The 24811-nt window shown below is 41.6% G+C and overlaps 1 protein-coding gene across 8 annotated transcripts in view; it reads left to right on the top strand.

The window, feature by feature from the left end:
• EBF4 (EBF family member 4) overlaps positions 1–24811 on the top strand; it is a 494482-nt gene that overhangs the window by 355485 nt on the left and 114186 nt on the right. For 6 of the 8 annotated variants that reach the window (XM_033954142.1, XM_033954133.1, XM_033954107.1 and 3 more), the window contains 2 exons: positions 1913–2046; positions 4611–4737. In XM_033954142.1, the coding sequence (XP_033810033.1) occupies positions 1913–2046; positions 4611–4737 (261 nt within the window). The remainder of the gene's footprint in view (positions 1–1912; positions 2047–4610; positions 4738–24811) is intronic. The other 2 variants (XM_033954116.1, XM_033954098.1) reach the window with 1 other exon arrangement.

The raw sequence follows: 24811 nt of genomic DNA, 5'->3' as shown, positions 1-24811 counted from the left end.
TAGCGGATGATTGACAACCACACTGAATGGTGCCTAGGAGATGCCATTTATAGAATCAGGGCACTTGTGGCTGCCCATCCCCAGTGTCTATGTCTGTTTTATGTCTGTGTGAATGGTCTTTGCTTCTTTCAGAGAATTCTGACCATTTGACTGAGATCTATTGGCAGAGCTACAGTATGTGGGAAAGAGTGTCTAATTTCCAATACATGTGGAAAGAATCAAGGGCATAGCAAAAAAAAATCACTATCACTTGGAATTAATATTTGGCAGACACAAATGAAAAGAGGATGGGCTCAATATTAAGAAGAATTATACTTCCAGCTTTGAAAGTTATACTCCTAAATTGGCCTCTTTGAAAATTTGCTGGGACTTAATGCCTATATTTATACTCAAATTTCCACTAAACGCCCACGTCTAGGATCACAAAAAGTGGCTGGTGACAAGGGCGGGGAAAGAAAATTAGCAGCTTAGTATTGATTTTTCAGCAGTAGGCTCATAAGTTAGGCTCGTAAACCTAGATCAATGTGTGACAGTTCTAAATTTAAAAGCATAGAGTTAAACCTTGCTGAGCGAGCTGGCACTTAATATTTAAAGCATTTAACTGGTTAAATGCCACTAAATATCACTGCTAACAGACTATCCCCAAACCAACAAGATTAGGGGTGGACCGGGCCAGAGTTAGGATAAAGAAGCAACTTAATTGGTTAGCGGCGATCTTCAATTCACTAACTAGCTAAGTAACTGCATAAAAGGCCCCTATTACAAAGCTGCGATAGCGGGTCCTGGTGTGGCAAATGTGACACAGCCCATAGGAATTGAATGGGCTGCGTTGCATTTGCCATGCAGGAATCGCCACCATGGATTTGTAAAAGGGACCCAAAGTTAGGACAACGAAACAGCTGAATATTGGCCAGGTTAATGGCATGAACAGGATCACATAAAAGTTAGTCCTATCTTTATTTGGTAACCCGTAGCCGGGTAAATGCTGAATTTTGCTCTTAAGTAGCTATGTGTTAGTCTGCTACAGAAACCTGGAAATTCAGTGCTGGTGCCTGGACTTGACCCAGCATTAAGGTCTGGATTCTCTAACCGGCGCTGATTTTTTAGTCACTGATAGACACCCAAGGTCAGTAGAAGACGCCGTTCAAACAATGTTTTTTTAAACTGAGTTTCAAGGTACCCATTGGTGCCTAAAAAAATCGGCACCAGTAGGCTTTAGGCTGCCTAATGCCACTATGGCTTTAGGTACTATGCCACTATGGCTTTTGGCTTTAGGCACTATGGCTTTAGGCTGCCTAATGCCACTATGGGTGTGACTAATGCCGGAAGTGGTGTTAGGCGGCCTAAAGCACCTACGTAGGAGCGATTCAGGACAAAGATGGGCACCGGATATGTAGGCCCAAAAAACCCTGGCCTACATTTCTGGCGCCTATCTTTCGCAGGAATGTGATTCTCTATATGGCACCATCATGTGACACGCGATCGACAGACGCTTTTTAGGTGGCCACCGATATTGGCACCCTATAGAGAATTTGGGCCTAAATGCATGGGTTTAATGCTGGTGGCAGTCAGCAAAGCGCTGATCTCTGCCAGCTAGATCTCAGCAGGATCATGGGTACAGTTTCAACTGCGTCATATAGAGTTATTTGCCCTTTCCAAAAGAGAATCCTGTACAAGTATGTCAGTGTCTGAAGCAGAGAGCTGACTATCCCTCTCATGAACAACATCCTCCAAAATTCAGCTGATTCTTCTCCACACATTTTTTGTGCTTTTGTTGTTACTTATGCTTTATTTGCCTTTATTCATTTCCATTCTTCTCCCTTGTATCTGCACTTTTGCATCTTCCCCACCAGTTGCCAGCTTATGCTAACTTTTGGATTCACATTTCTCCTCTTTCCCTCTCTGCCTGAAGCAGCCACGCCGTGCATCAAAGCGATTAGCCCGAGTGAAGGCTGGACCACAGGAGGCGCCACAGTCATTGTGATAGGTGACAACTTCTTTGATGGATTGCAGGTTGTCTTTGGCACCATGCTGGTGTGGAGTGAGGTAGGTCTGAGCATGTTTCACCGCCACTGTCATTGATCCACTGGCTTCTCCTCCTGCCTTCCTCTTTTGAGAACACGCAGACAGCTGCCCTGCCCACCTCACATTTTCAGAAATTCTCTGTGTAGGATACTGAACTTTTAGTCTTTTGCCTGTTACTGTATTCAAGACATTATATTTGGCAGATGAGAATCAAAGCCTTGATCTCTTTATCTTTTAAGTCTCTTATATCAACCAGCAGAGAAAGGAGTGGAAGAGACTTGAGACAGGCACATGACAGAGTGACATCAGGAGATTAGAAACAGATGCAGGGAAAAAATATCTAGGCACAGAAACAGTGGTCATTATGCTCATAGTGGTAGCCTGAGGGTGATTTTTTTTTTTTTTTTCTTCAGATAAGTGGCAATTAGATCTTATTGTTAGGCGCCATTGTCCTGGGTTCGAGTCCTAACAACTTGATGAGTAAAAGATCCCAAAAGAAATCGGCCAAATTCTAGTCTGACCTTACTATGCTACTTATATCATTAAAACATTTTTGAAAAAGACCTGTGGCAGTAAGGGTCAAAAAACAAGGTGTAAATCAGTGGTTATTAAAACTGTCCTAGGAGACCCCAGCCAGTCAGGTTTTCGATATCCCTAATGAATATGCATGAGCGAGATTTGCCTATAAAGTAGGTAGTAGGCATGCAAATTTCTCTCATGCATTTTCATTAGGGATATTTTGAAAACCCGACTGGCTGGGGTCCCCAAGGACAGGTTTAAGAACCAATGGTGTAGATACCTTTTTATTGGACTAACTTATATCTATGTCTGTGAGTTAATGAGAAGATGAAGATGTGTTAAGATAGTTTAATGAAATGGTCTCACCTGCAGCTTGTTTTCTGATCCATACCTCTGCATATACTAATGTACTAACAAGCCAACCACAATTCTTTGCTGAACAGACCTTAAAGGTAACAAGGTCATTTTATAACTCTTTCCTGCACATATCAGAGCTTTTCTAAGATTTTCCTAGGGGTTAGGTTAGGTATGTTTTGGGGCAGAATCACAAACATTCTTTATAAAATATGTCTGGTCACATAGATTGCACTATGAATCTAAGCAAAACTCCATTTAAATATAAGCTGTGTGCTGTGTGAATTATTGCTCTCATTCAATGTCAGTAAATCATTTAGATGAACTTTAAAAGGGAGAAAAATGCCTCAGAAACCACGGGGCATACCTTTGCGCCGGAGCTACGAGAGAGAGCTAAGGGTTTTCATTGGCTTTCTCCCATGCTTCTATCATTGGCTAAAAAAAAAAAAAACAACCCTATGAGTAGCACAAATTTTTAAGTTCAAAATATTCTGATCTTTAATACACTGATCAATTTTTCAGCAATATCTCAGTAAAATTAAATATCTATTGTACAATGAAAAGCAAACATAGCTTATCTTGGAGGTGTGTGGTAGAGAATGACACGGGGAAAAAATTCTGTCCCCGTCACTGCACCGTCCCCGGTGAATGGCCTTGTCCCCGTCCCGCAGAGGCCACTATTTTTTCTTCCCCGTTTTGGCGGGTTACCCATGGCTAAACGCGGCTAGCCGCGGGTAACCCGCCACCGTGTCATTCTCTAGTGTGTGGCTCCACTGAGTACTGCTGATTGCTCTGTGTCTCTGCATCTGCTCATTTTCCGTCTTTGTACAGACTGAAACTTAAAATGGCCTACCTAGACCTCAGGGAGAGAGTTGGGGGGGGGGGGCATTGATGCTTGCGGGCTGATGGTAAGGGATAGGAGGGAGGGGGCTATTTAGGAGGCTGGAAGGGGGATCAGGAGGGATTTTAAACTCAAAAATAGTTCTGTAGGTCCAGCTGATATTCAGCCAGGACCGACATAACTTTCTTATACCAGGACAGTGTAAATTAGCCCTAAATACTCACTGCTGATGCCTGGAAATGGCCTGGCATGGAATATAGAGGGCTAGTCTAGTTGGTGACAGTCAATATTTTTTTTAAAATGCTGACTATTGATGGCTGATTATCAGCTGATCTGTTTGTAACATACATCCACGAAACAGCTAACCTTCATTTGGGGGATGCGACTTCCCAAACTAATCTATTGTCATCTCTAGAAAGACAAGAAACTGAATTGTCTGTCTTCTAAACGATATTTACTTTTGTGTGAATTTGAATTCTTGTTCTAGTTTTCAAATGAACACTCATGTTCTTTCAACTTAAAAAAAAAATGCAAAAGTACTGCCAGATATAGTATTTAAGTGGAGGATTGGGCTTTTTGTGTTTTTTCATTTTCACACTAAACAAAACTCTTTAGAGTGAAACAGAAATTTTGTATATCCAGAAGTAGAAGACTGTTTCAGGGAGGAGGGGAGTAAAGGCTTTGGAGCAGAAAAGTGAAAGGGAAGGAGGCCATCAGTGATAGGGTCAAGCAGATGTTTTAAATTTTGAGGAAGAAAGAAACAAGCATTGGTGAGAATGGAGCTTCTTTTCATTTCTTGCCTTCCTTTCTGTGGCAATGCAAGACCGGAGTCAAGGCCACATATCACGTTTTGTTTTTTCTCTTTTTGCAGCTAATCACACCCCATGCCATTCGCGTGCAGACCCCTCCGCGACATATCCCTGGCGTCGTGGAAGTAACGCTGTCCTACAAGTCCAAGCAGTTTTGCAAGGGGGCACCGGGGCGCTTCATCTACACAGGTAAAGCATGGTGTCTCTTGTAAGAGAGTAAGAGGGGAGTTATGGCCTGACACTAGGGTGACCAGGTTACCCATTCCAGAGGGGAGACTTTCTGGCCAGTCTTGGTTTTAAAATTACAACCCAAAGCAGTGTAGTATTTGTAGTCCATGATTCTATCCATTGAAATCAGTGTTGCAGGTCTATAAGGCACCAGGATGAGGTTGGCAGAAATCCAGGACTGGCTAAAAAGTCTCCCTTCTAGAATGGATAACATGGTCACCCTACCTGATGCTTCAGGGAGTAGCATGGCATGCCAGACAAAGAGGTTGGAGCTAGGGGAGACTAAGCAGTGATGGGCCAGATTCCATGCTACTGAAAATTGGTGTACGTTTTTTGCTTCTCACAAATTAAAACAATTAAATATAAAGTACAAATTATGTTTATAACACTTTTGGCAAAAAGTCTTGCTTTTGGTCTTTTGCATTTTGCCCATCCATTGCTTTAAACTGAGACACTTAAGAGCTTGCCTTCCGTAAGAGATGGCGGGGAGTTTATAAGAGCACTGTCTTGTATGCCCGGAGTGCGCTATGGAGGACAAAAGTAAAGATGCATGCCTTCAGCACCTGTTAAGAGATAACAAATACATTTTACTAGATGTGTGAATACAAGAGTTGGCCTACTGGGTAAGACCAAGGTTCCATCTTGCCCAGAACCCTGTTTCTAACAGTGGTCAGTCCAGGTCACAAGTGTGCTATGATGAAGATATTTTCCACAACAGCTATGGTATCCATAATATCTGGAGAAATCTGTGAAATTTCTCAAGAAGGTCTCAGGTAATGGAGGATTAAGTGTCAAATCCCAGCATCAAAGGGAGCAGTGCTGGGATTTGATCCCACAACCTCAGGATGCTGAGGCAGAAGCTCTCCCACCAGGCCACTCCTTACCTCCTGTATAAGCATTTCAGCAGTCCATTTAAAGAAATAGATAGGGACAGTGCTTCTGAGCTTTGCAACCATACAAAGCTCTGCAGCAGCATTAGTGCTGTTGTGAAATTCCAGACTGCTGTGCCCAAACATCCAGGTGTCCTCATTAGGGATGGACAACCAGAAAAAGTTTGTTTCATGTCATATCCAGTATCATTTCCTGAAATGTTTGTTGGTCTACTTTACATCATGGGAACAAAATCGTTGCGTGCACATAAAATCATTGAGGGCCAGATTCTCTAAAAGGCATCTAAAGTTAGGCGTCTTTTAGGTGCCTAATGCAATTGGCATAATCCCATTAATAGCTTCAATAATTGAAAACAAAAATTAATTGGGCTCAGGAGTAATCTAAGGAAAATACTTTTTTTTTTTTTTTTTCAAAAAAGGGTGGTAGATGCAAGGAACAGTCTCCCGGAAGAGGTGGTGGAGACAGAGACTGTGTCTGAATTCAAGAAAGCCTGGGATGGGCACGTGAGACCTCTTAGAGAGAGGAAGAGATAATGGTTACTGTGGATGGGCAGACTGGATGGGCCATTTGGCCTTTATCTGCCATCATGTTTCTATGATAGGCACCTACCTGATTCTGTAAAAGATAGGCACCTATCGTATATCGCTTAGAAGGTGCCTAATGCCTAAGAGAGTGTTTTTATAGGTGGAGCGTGACTTAGGCGCCGCTAAGCACAATTCTCCAAAAATGTAGGCCCCTAAATCCCTGGCCTACATTTCTAGTGCCTAAAATTTTACATATGCACCACTAGGCACAATTCTGTAAATGGCGCCTAGGCTGATTTAGGAACTATTGACAGAATCCAGGCCTGAGTGCACACTCTTTTGAAAGAGAGAGTATAATGTGCAAAGAGGACACACTCTTTCTCAAATAGTTCATACTATGCATGCACACACAGTTGTTCATGCCCTTATAATAGTTCATGGATGTGCAAAGGACATGAGCTAGAAATTTTGAAGAAACTTTTGGTACTACATATCTAAACTTTTATGAAAAGCACTGGAGATCAGACTTTCCCTGAGAGATGAGTGACTCAGCACCCTGCTCTGCCTCCCTTCAATCACGATGATGTCACACACGCTTGCGTGTGACATCATTGCTTAGCATCCACGCATGCATGGATTTCCTCCCTGCCTAACAAGTGCAGGCAATGGTGGGCAGGGCTGGGGCTGGCGTCAAGATTAGGGCATTACAGGGCGTGGATAGGTGGAACTGGGCAGGCCTGGGGGCAGATCTAGGGGGGGTCCAGATTTTCCGATTGGAGTCAGTAGGAGTCCATTTCATGAATCCACCATCTTTTCAGTGAAGAAATGGTTGCTTCCATTCTAATGAGGCTGCCCCATTCCAGCCTCATATACCCTCCCTTTTACAAATCCATAGCGCGGTAACAGCTCTGACACTCATAGGAATTCTATTAGCATCAGAGCTGTTACTATCATGGCCAGTGCTAAAAACTGCACTATGGTTTTGTAAAAGGGTGGGATAGTGTTGAAACTGCTATCAAATATTATCATTAATTACAGAGGGACTGTAAAGCACCTATATAACTTAACATGTCAAATGCATTTTTGTGGAAAACAGTGACTGTTTTTCCTGTTTTCCATGCAATATGACTTGCAAAATTACTTCTCATTCAGCAACACCTTGAATAACCAGTTTTACTTCCGTTGTCAGACCTCAGCGGTGTTGCTGCGTGTAATAAGTTTCAACACACGCAGACTATACACACCAAAGTCGTCATTGGTCTTATTTATATTTTAAAGTTCTCAACAGTGCAATCTTATTACTATAAATAATCATATTTTATAGAGTTTAAATACTTTAAATACTCATCTTATGTGCAAAAAAACCCACGGCTTAGGGGTTTAAACTTCCGACATCGGACCATGTTTCGCCATTGGCTGTATCAAGGAATCCCCCTTATTTTGCTGAAGTTGGAAATGCGGGAAACATTGCACCAGCAAAAATAAGGGGGATAGCTTGATATAGCCAATGGTGAAACATAGTCCTATGTCGGAAGTTTAAACTTCTAAGCCGCGTTTTTTTGCACTTAAGATGAGTATTTAAATTATTTAAACTCTATAAAATAAGATTATTTATAATAATAAGATTGCACTGTTGAGCACTTTAAAATAAGACCAGTGACGACTTTGGTGTGTATAGTCTGCGTGTGCTGAAACTTTTATTACATGCAGCAACACCGCTGAGGTCTGAAAACGGAAGTAAAACTGGTTATTCGAGGTATTGCTGAATGAGAAGTGTTAGTTTGCATAAGACCTTGAAAAACCTGAAGAAAAGTTTGATGCCTGTACTATGTATGTACTTGCAAAATTACTGCCATTCATTTATTGAATGCTTCCTAAAGAGTGAGGCCCATGAAAGTTAAGTGCACGGAGAATATAGCAAAAAGTTGAAATAAATGAAATGTAGCTGCGGTAGAGAAAGAGAAGACATGACAGGTAAACTAACCTGAACTAAACCTTAAGCTGATATACTGCATCCTCTCTATATAGATAGAGCTCGGCACGGTTTACAGGAACTTTAAAATAAGGGGGGAAAAAAACATAATAAGAATTGGTGATTGTAAAGAGAACAGCGAAATTTACGTTTTTGAGAATAGCCAAGTTTTCAGATGTTTTCGACATAATTGGAAGGAGCCCAGATTCCGCAGCTGGGGAGGAAGATTATTCCAAAGCTCTGTGATTTTGAAGAAAAGAGATTTCCCTAATTTTCCAGCATAGATAACGCCTTTTAACAAGGGGAAAGATAGTTTAAGTTTTTGGATGGATCTGGTAGCATCGGGTCTCGCTGCCAGGACAGGTATAATAGGTGGTCAGAAAAATGCCAGTTGGTTTTGATTTTTTTTTCCTGAAGTGATTCTTGCCAGAGCCCAGCTCATATTGGCTGGAAGGTAGAACAGTCACTGTGTAAAATGATGCCTCAGGCAAAGGTAGATTTTGGCATGCCTCCTTCTCTTCTGGGTTCATGTGTTCGCAGACTTGCAGATTAACTTAAAAGGATGATATGGTGCCTTTCTTGCCTACCCCTTGAAATAACACAACTAGCACTGTTGTCAGCCTCCAAAGGGTGGGGAAAGAAAAGTAAAAGCATGAAGATGGTACATGGCAATTTGGGTGACTGGTTGGAATGAACCTGAGAATTTCTTGTGCAAGAAAGCAGACAGCAAATCCTGTACTCCCAAACCGACCTCATAAAATGCAACCATTTGATGAGGTTTTGTAGACCCATAAGAAAAGGGTTTTTTTTTTCTGTTCATAGGTTCTTTAATATTTTTGTAACTGTGGAGGCCCCGAAACCTAAAACGCAGGCCACAACTCGTTTCCCCTCCTCTTCTTCTTATACTCATGCTGTGCTTTCTCCTTTCCCTGGGGGAATATTCTTTTCTTCTTCCTTTGGTTAACTGTGATGGCTGGACTCAGTGAGCGAGTTAACCTGCCTTCACTTTGTCAATCTCAGTTTAAAGTTCATGAATTTTCTATGAGCATTGATCGGACAGTGAAGAGATCTGGCATGGTGGAAGAGACAAGGGGATGGGGAAGAAGTGGAGGACGAGGGGGGCGGAGGGAGAAGATGGACATGGTAGGAAGAGGTGGATAATGGATGATTGATATTGTCCCTGCTCCAGCTTTCAGATTGTAATTTCCAGACTCTTTGACTTCTCCTAGTGATGAAATATGGACAAAGCTAGGGTTAGATCAATACAATTTCTGTTTATAATATGTTCATTGCATGGGGATGTAGGGAAAGGAAAGGTGATACATTTGCCTGAATGTGGAAGAAATGATGGGAGAACTCGATGTACTTTTACTATGTGTATTCAAGTGTAAGGATGAGAATATAACTTCCTCTTACGCACATGTGTAGTAGCTTTTGTGTGTACAGTACTTTGAGACATGTTGGGTGCAGTTGTGGATATTTTCCATTGTGCTCTGTTTTGGGGATTGTTTTTTTCCTACAGGTGACCTCTGTGCATTTGTGTATCGTATCAGGGATGTTTCTGTGTGTTTATTTCTGTGAAATATTCTATGCATGATTTCTGTGCTTCTGTATGTCACACTGTATTTCTTGAATTCTATGTGCTTAAAACTTTAGGGGTCCTTATCCTAGGCCATGGTAAAAGGTGGTCTTAGTGCACCCTTATGAAGGTCTTTCCTGTGTGCAAAATAGTCCCAACATCTATGTAACAATTGTAATTGTCCGAACTGTCATACTGCTGTTAATTATCCTCACACCTATGTCAGATTTGTCCCTCTGTATATGGAAATCATTCCTTTTGCTACAAGAATACTGTGCTCACTCTATTATCACTATTAGATGTCTTTACGCTAACTCTTTCTACCTAACGCTACCAGAAAACACTACCCGACTTTCTCATTGTCAACTTTTATTATGAATGTAAACTTCTGGGCTCTTCTGGGAGGACGGGCTAAAAACTCAACTAATAAATAAATACATTTTTATCACAGTCATTAAAATGTTTTTGTTTTTGCTTACTATCGTCTGCATTTATAGTCATGTGTTAATGTTTCCATTAGTGCACGGCCATTTTGTAAAATTACCACAAGAGCATTTACCACCACCCATTTTGTAGGCAATACGGCCCGGATTCTGAAAGTGGCGCCGTAACTGGCAGGCAGCTGAAAAAAATGGCCCCAGTTCCATGTCACTTCAGGTATGGTGCCGTTTTCAGAATCGCAGCCTACGTCGAAGACACTGGAAACGTCGGTCAGGATTTTATAGGCCTACATTTCCAGCACCTACCTTTGACGGAGAATCACGCTTAGTGGCGTTGAACATCAACCCTGACCATAACTATGCCTCTTTTGATATTTGACACCGCTAAGCATCTACGTAAATGAGATTCTGGTGTCATATTTTATAGGCACCCTGTGGCGCCTCATTTTTTTTCTCATTGTTTTTTAATGGTACAGTCACGTACCACACTGTTAATAGCCAATTTAAACAATTAACTTAGGCACTAGTAGAGTGCCTACTGGCACCTTCCTAATGGTGCTAAGTAAAATCTGGTAACCCTATTCAAACCAGTTCTCAATATGTATTTTAATAAGAAGTTACTCCAGAGAATGGGTCAGAAGTTATTTGGAGAGTGGCCAAATTCAGTCGCTCTACCCTGGATTCTATATAGGTTGCCCAAATTTGGGCATCCATGGCAGGTGCGTATGCAAATTAATTAGATAACGAGGTAGCAACAATCAATAATAATTGGAGTAAACTGGCAATAATTTGCATTTGTTCTTGTATCTGTGTTTAAATTTCATAGGGGCTGATTTTCATATCATGGGAGGTAACCCTGCTATCTCTCACAGTCGGCGTCGCGTCAAACCTGGAAATTCAATGCAGGGGCTGTATCCAGTGACTGGCATTGAATTTCCAGACTATTTTTATCCATGGTTGACATAGCCAGCCAAGCCGATATTCATCAGCTGACCAGTTAAGTCATAGTGGCCAAAGATAGACCTGTTATTTGGGCGGGTCTATCTAGCCGCTAAACATAGGCTGTCAGCCAATGAATATTGGCACTGACCAACTATGTCACATGACATAGCTGGTGACTGGGCTAACTGCTGACTGGGATGTTCAGTGGGAGATAGCCATCTATCAATCACTAAATATTAACAGTTAACCGGCTTAGCACTATTTAGCCGGCCAGAAATGGCTCCTGGCTGACTAAATAGTGCCGAATATCGAGCGGATAGTGCACAACTCAAGGGGCATTGCAATGGGAGGAGTATGGGTGGATTAGGGGGCATTCCAGAAGTTAGATGTGATATTGCAGAACACTGTCATGTCCACACCTAAGTTAGGCACTGGCATTATGCCAGGTTTCAGCTGGGGTAAATCCAATGTTGACGTTGACAGGGATGGCAAAACAATCAACAAAGCATGGCAAAACGCAACATAAACACAACATCTTTTTGTTGCCTAACTTTGGGTGCCACTTACTGAATCTGGTCCTTTCTGAATAACTTTTGAATCTGAAGTAAAACTAGCAGGAATAGCTTTATACATGTGAGCTATTCATATACAATAATGCTGCCATTGTCATTATTTAGATATAAATACACAGCTGTGCTGAAAATCTGCACAAAGTCACACACAGAAATTATCCATATGACCTTCTTACTAACATTGCCCTCCTAAATGTAAACTAACAGGTTTCTGAAGGAGTTGATAGGACCTTTTTCACTATCCCCACCCTCCCCCCAATTCCTTCTGCTATCACTAAAGAATGTGTTTCAACACACCACAATAAGCCTGTAAAGAAAATTATTTTCTGCTTATATGGTACCCTCCTCAGCCCCGAGTAGAGTCATGCTGCCTGACTCTGAAATCCATATGCAACTCTGGTGGTAGCTATCTCTTTCTCCTTTTATCTTTCTCTGTCACTTTCTGTCCATCAGTCAAGACTAAGCAACCTGTGACAGAAAATAATCTCCTGCATGTCTGGGCTTGGATTCCTGTAGTGGTGCTGCCCTCTAGAGGATGTGCCATGGCTCTTTCAGTGCTGGCTACAAGTGGAGGCTTCAGTATTTTTCTGACTAAGGGGCAAGAAATGCAGCTTGGCATTTCTGTAGGTAGAAGCTGATGCTTTGAGCAGTGCAAGAGGTAGAAACTAAACATTCTCTGCAAATAGACTGAAAGATAGTTACATGAAATATTATATAGATTATCCCCCTCTTTTACAAAGGCGTGCTAAGTGCTTTAGCGCTCGCTAAATCGATTAACGCACGCTAAATCGGCTACCGCACCTTAGTAAAAGGATCCGTATATAAAAGAGGACCTATATTTAGGGGCCTTGAGGGTCCCTATTATCAGCCTATAAAGGAAAGTAGACGGCTTCTTTCCTTTATAGAACACTAGCACAGCAGTGCCAATATGTATGTATAATTTTGGTGTACAGGTCGATGGTGAGGCCCTACTTGGAGTATTGTGTTCAGTTTTGGGTACCGTATCTGGCAAAGGACATAAAAAGACTTGAAGTGGTCCAGAGGAAGGCGACAAAAATGGTAGGAGGTTTGCGCCAGAAGATGTATGAGGAGAGACTGGAAGCCCTGAATATGTATACCCTAGAGGAAAGGAGGGACAGGGGAGATATGATTCAGATGTTCAAATACTTGAAAGGTATTAACGTAGAACAAAATCTTTTCCAGAGGAAGGAAAATGGTAAAACCAGAGGGCATAATTTGAGGTTGAGGGGTGGTAGATTTGAGAGTAATGTTAGGAAATTCTTCTTTACGGAGAGGGTGGTTGATGTGTGAAATGTGCTCCTGAGGGAGAAGGTAGAGAAGAAAATGGTGACAGAGTTCAAACAAGTGTGGGATGAACACAGAGGATCTCTAATCAGAAAAAATGAGTATATACTGAAGGAGCTAAGGCCAGTACTGGGCAAGCTTGCACGGCCTGTGTCCCGTATATGGACATTCAATTGAGGATGGACTGGGGAAGGCTTCGATGGCTAGGATGTTTAAGATGGGCTGGAGTGAGCTTTGATGGAGACTCCAGTAGATGGAACCTAAGCATACTACCGGGCAGGGCTCTGGGTTTCTGGCCCAGAAATACCTAAGAAAAAGGACCATTTAAACTAAATAATTAATTTATTGAGCATGTATGGTTGGGCAGACTGGATGGACCATTTGGGTCTTTATGTGCTATCATTTACAATGTTGCTATGTGTGTTCATTTAGACCAGCCACAGAACTGGTGCAGATTCTCTTGCCTAGATTGATAAAAGAAAAAAGCAAGCATAAATTAGACTATTATATATATATATAAATTACAATATTCTATAATTTAATCACATAACTTTGCATGCTCATGCTCCAACCAGACTCCACCTTCAAGCTACGTGCCATTGCTTTTAGACATCATCTTATAGACCTGGGTAACTGCAACAATCATCTTACAGAATAGCTTGTAACCAGAATATCGGCATTTATGTACAGTATATGCCAGAATTCTGGTTATTAGGTGCAGCCTTGGCACCTAATTATTGGCAGCCACTTTATTAGAATTACCTGCAAAAGTATACCTGTTCATTGTGATTGACTGTTTGCCTATCTGAGATACAATGGAAATATCTAGGGCATACTTCACTTTAAACAGTAGATACGTTCCTGAATGGAGTAAAAAGTGGAAAAAGTGTGAACAAGTTCCCTCCTCTCTGAAACTTGTAATTGCAACCATTGTCCTGAATGTTTTGAGGAGCGGGGGATTATTTCCAAAATCTAACTCATGCTTTTATTCAGAGCTTAGAGCTGGGAGAGGAGGCAAGGATATTTGGGTGGAGGGAAGGAGAGTGGCATCTCACTGGGCCTTGTGTAGGAAGAAGGGACTGTGCCCCAACCATGTTCGGTAAGAGAAGCAACAGCTGCATCCCAATGGGGCCCAGTGAAGAAGAAGTCGGTAGCTAATAGTTCACATTGGTTTTCTTCTTGCCCTGGTCCAAAACTAAGATAGTTGACCTTTTTATTTGCCATTTGTGGTATTTTGAATGAGGTCAAGTCCTGGAACCAGGATATACCAGAGCCACACAGCAGGTTAAGGTGAACCAAATAATATTTATTTAAGTACTAGGTAGGGTGTCCTGTTCAATTCACAAATGGGGGAGAAAAAAATGAACAAAAAAATGTTGCTTAGACCTAAGAAAGTTCTCCAGTGGCCTGCCTCTGCAGGGCAATGGCATACATTACTGTCTTCCAGCATGGCAGTACACTTTACTTATCTCTGCCTGGTTTCCCAGAACTACCAGTGTAGTTTTTAGTAAAGATTTGTGCGGGAATAGAAATCAAACCCATCCCCATCCGTCTCTGCTGGAATCAAATCTGTTTCCATCCATCCTCACAAGTAATCTCTTCTGTCCCTGCTCATCCCCATAAACTTCAGAAGTAGTTATTTCATTTAATTATGCTACTGAATTAGAAGCTTTGTTAGAGATCCATTTAGAAATAAGCAAAGACACTGTATTAATTTGGAAATATTAACTGGGAAGAATATATATTTTTTAAATGGGTCTTTGCCATAGCCTCTAATGTAAGCATAAAATATAAATACTCCAGCTGATGAGGACCCTCAAGCTGATGAGGACTTCCTCTGAAGGTGGCCAAAAATCCATTTTACCAAGCTTGGCAGGCAGCAGCAACATACCTAAGCCACAGATGCTGGCAACTCAGTGGTTCAAGGGTGCTGCCAGCGACTGTTACGCTTAGTAGAACGGAGTTCTGGCCACTTATGTAGGAGGTCCTCAGCTAGAAGTGCCTGTGGATCCCCACCAGCTACAGCAAGGGTCAGCACGTGCTTCAATACTGGAGAAATAAAAATAGAAATGCATTTCCATTTCTGTTGATCACAATCCCAAATTACCTGAACCACAAAAAAATCCCAATAGGAGTAAAACCGAAATCAAACCAAAACTCCAATGTATCTCTATAAATAAGAGGACACTGGGAAAGTTTACAACCAATGAGAATACTTAATCATAAGAGAGAACTTTAGTAACTTTGGCAACATTAAGTCGCTCAACAGCAACTTTAAGTCGCTCAAAATAGCTGCATGCGGGAAGTTCCCGATTCACTAATGCATCAGTCACATCATAATTTTTCTCTCTTAATAATTATGTATCTCAGTATCAAATGTCTGTGTCCACTCTACATCTCAATATCTCGGTGTCTGCTCACTGTGTGTCAAGTTATATGTGAGCCCAATAAAATACAGTATATTACATTACATTACATTAGTGATTTCTATTCCGCCATTACCTTGCGAAAAACCAAATCAAGAATACACTGTGCTAATATTTAGCAAACACAAAAACAACAAGCATTTGTTGAATAAAACACTTATCTTGTAACTGGCTTTTAATATGCAAGTCCAATGAGCCTCGTTTCGATTATCTGCCTCAGGGACCTTCAAAAACTCAGGCCTCAATTAGGGTCTCCAATAGTCTCAAACCCCTTAATAGTGAAAAGACAGCCATCTTATTTATAGAGATACATAGGAGTTTGGAGTTTGGTTTGAACATAACCTAAAGATATCTGCTATATACCTTTCCTAAAACTAACGTATTTCATTCAATAGATTTCTTTGTTTACTTTTGTCGTCTGGTTCCAGTTTCTCTTCTTTCTGCTTTCCTTCTGTCTTCTGCAAATTCTTCAAGTGGTTACTGTCCATCAGTTCCTTCTACCATGGTCCAGCATTTCTCTCTCCCTCTCTTCCCTCTCTCCCATTGTACAGCACCCTCTTGCCCTTCTGTCCTAGATCCCTCTCCCTCTTTTTCCCTTCCCCACCCTTACACAGTATTTCTTCCTCTTTTTCCTCTTCCCCCATGTGCAACATGTCTCCCTCTCTCTCATTGCCCACTATCTCTCTTTCTCATTCCCTACCTTGTTGCAAAGGGAGTAGGGAAAGAGAGAGAGAGAGAGGATCCAGGGTGCACCTCTACTGCTATGTCCAACATTTCTCCCTCTCTCACCCCCGGACCTTTTGCAGCATCTTTTGCCTAACAGCTCCATGCTTAACATTTCTTCTCCAGCACCATGCCACATCTCTCCTTCCATTCCTTCCACTACCATGTCCAACATTCCTCCCTCTTGCATCCCTTTCCATCTGTCCCACCCTTCTCTCTCCACCACAACATCCAACCCCCCAATATTTCTCTGGCATAAGAATCAGCATGAGACACAAACATGCTCAAATAGTGATCCATATACTGGAACAGTGGCTCAGAAATGGATCTGTGCGCAGAAACGATAGGGCATTTTGGGAGCAAAGTATATATAAGGAACCTTTAGATGGGAAGTGTATAAAAATTTAAATTCCTTCACTGTAATGACTCCTTGTTGGCAATATATTGTAAGTAACCAAGGAGCTCCTTGGTATGACTTGCTCTGTGGCATTATTTTAAGCAGTTTTTGATAAAAACTAGCATCTGACTCTTATCCAAAACAACAATGGCCATCTAAATTAAAGAAGGATCATTTGTCAGCTTCTTCAATGCTTTATATTGGGAGCCTATCAAATTTTATTTAATTTTCTATACTGTTCTCCCAGGAGAGCTCAGCATGGTTTACATGAATTTATTCAGGTACTCAAGCATTTTTTCTTGTCTGTCCTGGTGGGTTCACAATCTATCTAATGTACATGGGGTAAAGAGGGGGGCGATTAAGTGACTAGTCTGGGGTCACAAGAGCGGCATAAGTTTGAACCCACAATCTCAGGGTGCTGAGGCTGTAGCTTTAACCACTGCACCGCATTCTTCCATATACACCTTTCTTTTTCCCAAATTTAAATTAAAACAAATTTCTCAAAAGCACTAACAGAAGGATCTGGAGGCCCCGGTGGCATCCAAATAGATGGTAATCTGTTGGGGTCCAATTCTGTTTCACTGTCACCAAAGAAAACTTTAAGCCTCAACTTTCTTTAAAAAAAAAACTTCAATATACACCTTAATGCGAATGAATCATATGAAATAGATGGAACAAATGACATACCAATCTGCAGAACACCTTTCTCTTCATCTGTTGGCATGTGTGATGCCAAATTAAACTCACTACTACTTAAGTCTTGTTCTGTTTTCTGGTCTTGACACCACTTTTGTTTTGATTGTTTGTATTGCCATCCCCAAGGTATAAAAAAGAATCATGGAGATCTTATATAAGAACATAAGAATAGCCTTACTGGGTCAGACCAATGGTCCATCAAGCCCAGTAGCCAATCTAGGTCACGGTGGCCAAGCCGGGTCTAGTACCTGGCCAAAACGCAAGGAGTAGCAATATTCCATGCTACTGATGCAGGGCAAGCAGTGGCTTCCCCCATGTCTTTCTCAATAACAGACTATGGACTTTTCCTCCAGGAACTTATCCAAACTTTTCTTAAAACCAGCTATGCTATCCGCTCTTACAACATCCTCTGGCAACGCGTTCCAGAGCTTAACTATTCTCTGAATGGAAAAAAAAAAAATTCCTCCTATTGGTTTTAAAAGTATTTCCCTGTAACTTCATCAAGTGTCCCCTAGTCTTTGTAATTTTTGGCGGAGTGAAAAATCGATCCACTTTTACCCGTTCTACTTCACTCAGGATTTTGTAGACTTCAATCATATCTCCCCTCAGCCTTCTTTTTTCCAAGCTGAAGAGCCCTAATCATTTTAGTCTTTCCTCATATGGGAGGAGTTCCATCCTCTATACCATATTGGTCGCTCTTCTTTGAACCTTTTCTAGCGCCACTATATCTTTCTTGAGATAAGGAGACCAGAATTGAACACAATACTTCAGATGAAGTTGCACCATGGAGCAATACATGGGTATTATAACATTCTTAGTCTTGTTAACCATCCCTTTTTTAATAATTCCTAGCATCCTGTTTTTTTTTTTATGGCCGCTGCCGTATTTTGGGCAGAAGGTTTCATCTTATTGTCTAAGATAATACCGGCATCCTTTTCTTGGGCACTAATCCCCAAAGTGGAACCTAGTATCCGATAACTGATTCAGGTTATCTTCCCAAAGTGCATCACTTTGCATTTGTCCACATTAAATTTAATCTGCCATTTGCACGCCCAGTCTTCCAATTTCCTAAGGTCCGCCTACAATTTTTCACAATCCGCAAGCATTTTAACAACTTTGAATAGTTTAGTGTCATCTGCAAATTTAATCACCTCACTCGACGTTCCAATTTCCAGATCATTTATAAATAAGTTAAATAGCACCGGTCCCAGTACAAACTCCTGCGGAACTCCACTGTTTAGTCTCCTCCATTGAGAAAAAATAACCATTTAACCCTACCCTCTGTTTTCTATCCGATAACCAATTCCTAATGCACAACTGCCACCTAGCCCATGACACTTTAATTTTCTCAGGAGCTTCTTGTGAGGAACTTTATCAAAAGCTTTCTGGAAATCTAGATACACTATATCATCCGGCTCACCTTTATCCACATGTTTATTCACACCTTCAAAGAAGTCAAGCAAATTGGTGAGGCAAAATCTCCCTCGGCTGAACCCATGCTGACTTCGTCTTATTAAATCATGTTTGTCTACGTGTTCCACAATTTTATTTTTCATAATTGTTTCTACCACTTTGCCTGGCACTGAAGAGAGGCATACTGGTCTTTAATTTCCCGGATCTCCTCTGGAGCCCTTTTTTAAAATCATCGTAACATTGACCACCCTCCAATCTTCAGGAACTACAGAATATTTTAGGTTATAGATCACTAACAGCAGGTCAGCAGTTTCATGTTTGAGATCTTTTAGTACCCTGGGATGTGTACCATCCGGTCCTGGTGATTTATCACTTTTTAACTTGTCGATTTGGCTTAGTACATCTTCCAGATTCACCAAGATTTCTTTCAGTTCCTCTGTATCATCACCCTTGAAAACCATTTCCGGTTCAGGTAGATCTCTATCATCTTCCGTAAAGACCAAAGCAAAAAATTCATTCAGTCTTTCCGCTATGGCCTTATCCTTCCTGAGAGCCCCTTTTGCACCTTGATCATCCAACAGTCCCACAGATTCCCTCACAGGTTTTCTGCTTCTGATGTACATAAAAAAATTGCCCATCTGCAGTAACCATTATCTCTTCATCTCTCTAAGAGATCACATGTGTCTATCCCACATTTTCTTGAATTCAGCCATAGTCTCTGTCTCCACCACTTCTTTCGGGAGACTGATCCATACATCTACCACCCTTTCTATAAAAAAAGTATTTCCTTAGATTACTCCTGAATTTATCACCTCTTAACTTCATCCTATGCCCTCTCATTCCAAAGCTTCCTTTCAAATGAGAGATTCGACTCATGCGCATTTACGCCACATAGGTATTTAAACATTTCTATCATATCTCCTCTTTCCCACCTTTCTTCCAAAGTATACCTATTGAGATCTTTAAGTCTATCCCCATATGCCTTATGATGAAGACCACACACCATATTGTACCTTATCTGGCTGTATTTCAACTATTTTATTTGTCTTAGAACCTAGATTATCATCACATGATGACTCACTGGATGATATCTTAAAATCAATTAGCACCAGTGATCTGGGTGTATCTCCTATTAAAAACATACAATTCCCTCCCCAAAATGAGTAATATTTCCTCCTGCCTCCCCTTTATTCTCTTTTACTATTTTCTACATCCTGAGCCCTGAAGTTGCTCTGTTCCTTTCAATAATGATTGTATGACAGAGGCAGCGGCATGAGCCCTAAACATCTCACTGATCACCAGGAATGAAACATCACTGCTCCCTTTCAGTATCCCAGTGCTGTATTCAGTGGGATGTGAAAAGGGGGGGGAGAGAAAGAGAGGGAAGGCTAGACTAAGGAATCAATACAAATTACTGAAGAGAAAGCCTGGCCCAAGGCTAGAATTGTAGCATATGTTTACGCTAAATCAGGCAATCTGTCTTCATCTGGACTGTGTAATGGAGCTGGGTGACAGACGGGAAGGGGAATTGGAGAAGGGGAGGGGTCAAGGGTTGCAGGAGTTCTTTCTCTCATCATACAATTAATCTGTCTCCTGAAGAGAAAGCTGGCTATCGATTGGGCTTGGGGAAAAGTGCAGGAAGAGATACCTTTGACCAATTAAAGCAGAGTGCGAAGATAGCAATAGGGAGAGCATATTGGAAGCATGGTCTAATAATTATAATTTATTTCTCTGTGAATGTGAAAGGTTCTGCTTCTATGATTGCTAGCGCTAAGAGAATGTGCGGCAGTGGAGCATAGGGCATTCCTAAGACTCATTTGCGAGGTAGTTCTGATATTCTATCCTGCAAAAGAGGCAGAGGCTGGGATAGATGAATCATTGTCTGCTAGAAGCACATGAGATACCTGAGGGTGGGATATTGTATTAGAGCATATGATCTTTTGTACTGTAGAGCAAGAATCGGTCTAGCTCATTTTGAAGATTAAGAGTATACAGTTCTGCGCAAGGTCACTGGAGATGAGTTAATCCAGAGTAGATATACAGCAAGGATCTTTATTCTGTACAGTTTGGATGTGTCTAAACAATTATGCAGAGGAATAAATGTCCACAAGAATATGCCAAATAACACCTGGCAGAAATGTTGTGGCATCAGCCAAAAATTAGCTGTGGGTCTTATTTCTAGGGCATCTGTCTTATGGTTTGAATTGAAAAGCAGTGATAAAATACCCCCAGCAAAATATAATCTGTGTTACATGTCACCCTTTTAACTCTTTGAACACCTCCGCCCCCTTTTTTGACCTGTTGCTCTAAGTGTTCCTCGGAACACTAAAAAGAGAAGTATTGTTTATATCTCGTGCATTTAAATCCTCAAATTTATCTTGGGAAATACAAATCCAGGTAATAGGAAAAGGTTGCAGCTTTGTCAAATTCCAGTAAAACTGAAGAAGAAATTGGCTGATTTCCCCTGCGGGGAAAAATGAATTACTAACTGCCAGTCATTTTTATTGTGCTACTCGATGTACATAGTGTTGAAGAGACATATACAGTATTGGAAAGAGGCAGTTCCAGGGACAGCAGAACACCTGGTTGGTTGAGAAGCCTCTGCTGCTGTTGCTTGAGCTATATAGTATAGAGTTACCATATTTGGAGCTTCACGAACCCGGACACATGGCCCTGCCCCATTCCATCCCCACCCCTGCCTTGTTCTGCCTTCAGCCGCACCCAGTTCTGCCTCAAGTTCTGCCCCATTCCCCCCCCCCCCGGTCCCACCCCCTCAAAACCTCCTCTTCTTCCCTGATGAGCTCCAGCCACATCTGGAGGGCCTTGAGCATGTGCGTCCACGCATGTTCAGAGGTCCTCCAGATGCAGCCAGAGCTCGTCGGGGCTTTCCAAAACTCAGACAAACTGCTGGGTTTTGGAAATTCCGTAAAAGAAGACATGTCCAGGTTTTACCAGACATCTGGTAACTCTAATATAGTAGAGAGTTAGATATGCCGTAGCTCTGGTTTCTAACCATGCTCCACTGCACATGATTCCTTCTACACTGGCGCTCAGTATCTAGTAAAGAGCCATAAATAAGACAAATAAGATTTTAGGCTGAAATCAGTGAGACCTTGATTAGGGAAAATCAGATTGTAGCATTTTAAAGCAAGTTCAGAAAGTGGACTTTTAGGCCAGATTTATTTGAGAAAGCCAAGTAAAGCTGTGTTAATTTGGCCTGTCTTCCAAAAAGGCTCTTAATGGTAGGAAATACATGTGTGTTAATAAACCGACATGGAAAAAAGTTAAAAGTATTCCTTTTTGACACATTAGCCTAAAGTATACAACGTAGGTGAATTTCCTTCCATGTAGTTTGACAATGTGATTGGTCGCTTGTACAGGATTCTGCTGATGCTGCTAAGCAGTAATAAGAATTTATTATAGAAATGTGTGTAGTAGTCAATAGTGTAAAATGAATAACGATTTCCCAGTCAATAATTCATGAAGCAGGCAGCAGTTAACATAGTGACATCACTAGTTTACCATTTCTTGCCTTACTATAGAATCGCTTTGTAAAATAAGTATGGGGTTGGGGGGATTCTGTATAGGTTGCCCAAAATTAGGCACTCGATTCTACGCATGATCAAAGATCCGCATGCAAAGCAATTGGCTAACACTGGCTTTTACAAAGCTGCAGTAGAGGTTTCTACCACAGGCTGGCATTTACCTCACTGGCCCATGGAAGAAACCTCTACATCAGCTTTGTAAAAGGAGCCCTAAATTTGGGGATAATAATTGGTGATTAAACAATAACACTCAGGGAGTTATATCTAACTTCTGTGATCAAAAATACTTCAAATATATATTCAAAGAATCACAGATCATCTCAATAAATATTCTTATATAAGTAAAGTGGTCAGACCCATCAACCAACCATTCAGTGTTTTATCAAACTATGGTTGCCATAGAGACCACCATAGCCTTTACTGTCCCTTCTCGCCTCATTTTCATGGAACTTAATACTTTCTAAAATTCCGAGGTGGGTAGCTTTCCGCTCTGCTGGATTGGCAGCCACAGCAAAATTCTTAGTGACTCATTGCAGTGTTTAAAGTGCTATAGTGCCATTGTTAAAAATGGCCCCCGACTTGAGTTTCAGACTCTTCATCAGGGGCACTTCATACGGCAACTTCCTAACTGAACCCGCCAGGAACGGGTAATAATTGGTGTTAATAAGCATTGACATAGCAATGGAGATTGGTGCCTGGGACAGTGGCACCCAACATCACCATGCTGTGTGCCCCCTACTCTTCCCCACCATGCCATGCCATGCACCCCCCTCCTGCGTACCTCTTGAAATGTTCACTGGTGTGAGTAGCATCTTCCACCTACTGCTTGCACCGGCCTTGGCTCCTTTCTGACGTCATGTCCTTGATATGAAATGAAATGAAAGTGTCAAGAAAAGTGTGGGATAACTTATAAGTTTCATGGTTCCATATCATTCTCTTGTTGTCTAGAATGAGAACTTTTCAGCGACCCCTCGTAAGTGCCATTAGTTGGGTCCCAGTATTTCCAGCAGCCTTGGGAAGGCATAAATGCTCATACCCAAAGTTAGGCCTGAAATACTCACTAAGCTACTATTCTACAGTATAAAGGCCATTCTGCATGTAATGGCCTTTATAGAATTTGTGCTTAGTTTGGATCATTCCAGTGCTGTACTTGGGGCGACTATACATAAGAACATAAGAAAAGCTTTACTGGGTCAGACCAATGGTCCATCTAACCCAGTAGCCTGTCCTCACAGTGGCCGATTCAGGTCACTAGTACCTGGCAAAACCCCAAATAATAGCAACAGTCCAGGGGGAAGAAGGGGAAAGCCGACAGACGACCAAGTGTCGACGATTCGGAAGAAGGTATCCCAAGAGGATACTGAGTGGGAAAAATGCTGGGAAGGCACAACGAGCAAAAAACAGATCAACGAGTTGACAGATCATAAGAAGATCATAGCACAAGAAAAGAAAATGAAGACAAAAAAATACCAGGACTTAAATTGCATATATACAAATGCAAGGAGCTTAAGGAATAAAATGGGAGAATTAGAAGTCATGGCCAAAAAAGAGAACCTAGACATCATTGGGGTCTCTGAAACATGGTGGAATGAAGAAAACAAATGGGACATAGCACTGCCGGGGTACAAACTCTATTGCGAAGACAGGTCAGGTCAAAAAGGAGGAGGAATAGCCCTATACATAAAGATAACATACACTCGACCAAAGTGGACATAGCGGCGACGACCAACCAGTTGTAATCACTATGGGTTAAAATACTGGTGCAAAATATGTATATCCCCAGATTTAGAAAAGGATGCAAAAAGAGCTGAACAAAAGACCCGGCATGGATAACTAAAGAAGCGAAGAAAGCGATAGGAGATAAGAAACATTCATTCCGGAAATGGAAAAAGGACAAAACCGGGGAGAACTGGAAAGAGCACAGGAAGCATCAAAAAGAATGTCATCTCATGGTGAGAAGAGCAAAAAGAGAATATGAAGAGAGGCTAGCCAGGGAAGCACGAAATTTCAAACCGTTCTTCAGATATGTTAAAGGGAAGCAGCCGGCAAGGGAGGAGGCGGGACCGCTGGATGACAGAGATAGGAAAGGAGTGGTGAAGGAGGAAAAAGAAGTGGCAGATAGACTAAACATGATCTTTTCATCAGTATTTACAAAAGAGGACACATCCAACGTGCCAGAACCTGAAAAAATCTTCATAGGAGATCAAGCAGAAAAAGTAACATCCATCGAGGTAAGCCTTGAGGACATACACAAGCAGATAGATTAAAAACTGACAAATCTCCGGGCCCAGACGGAATCCACCCTAGGGTATTGAAGGAACTAAAGGAGGAGATAGCGGAACTACTACAGCAGATTTGTAATATATCCCTGAAAACAGGCGTGATCCCGGAGAATTGGAAGATAGCTAATGTTATGCCCATCTTTAAAAAAGGGTCGAGAGGTGACTCAGGAAACTACAGACCGGTGAGTTTGACTTTGGTTCTGGGGAAGATGGCGGAAGCGCTGATAAAAGACAGCATCGATGAGCATTTAGAAAGGAATAAACTGATGAAACCAAACCAACATGGCTTCTGCAAGGGAAGATTATACCTAATAAACTTATTGCACTT

Source organism: Geotrypetes seraphini, chromosome 1 (genome assembly GCF_902459505.1).
Source record: "Geotrypetes seraphini chromosome 1, aGeoSer1.1, whole genome shotgun sequence".
In the NCBI taxonomy this organism is placed as follows: Eukaryota; Metazoa; Chordata; class Amphibia; order Gymnophiona; family Dermophiidae; genus Geotrypetes; species Geotrypetes seraphini.
Note: the sequence above shows the minus strand (reverse complement) of the source record. Positions and strands in the feature narration are given on the sequence as shown.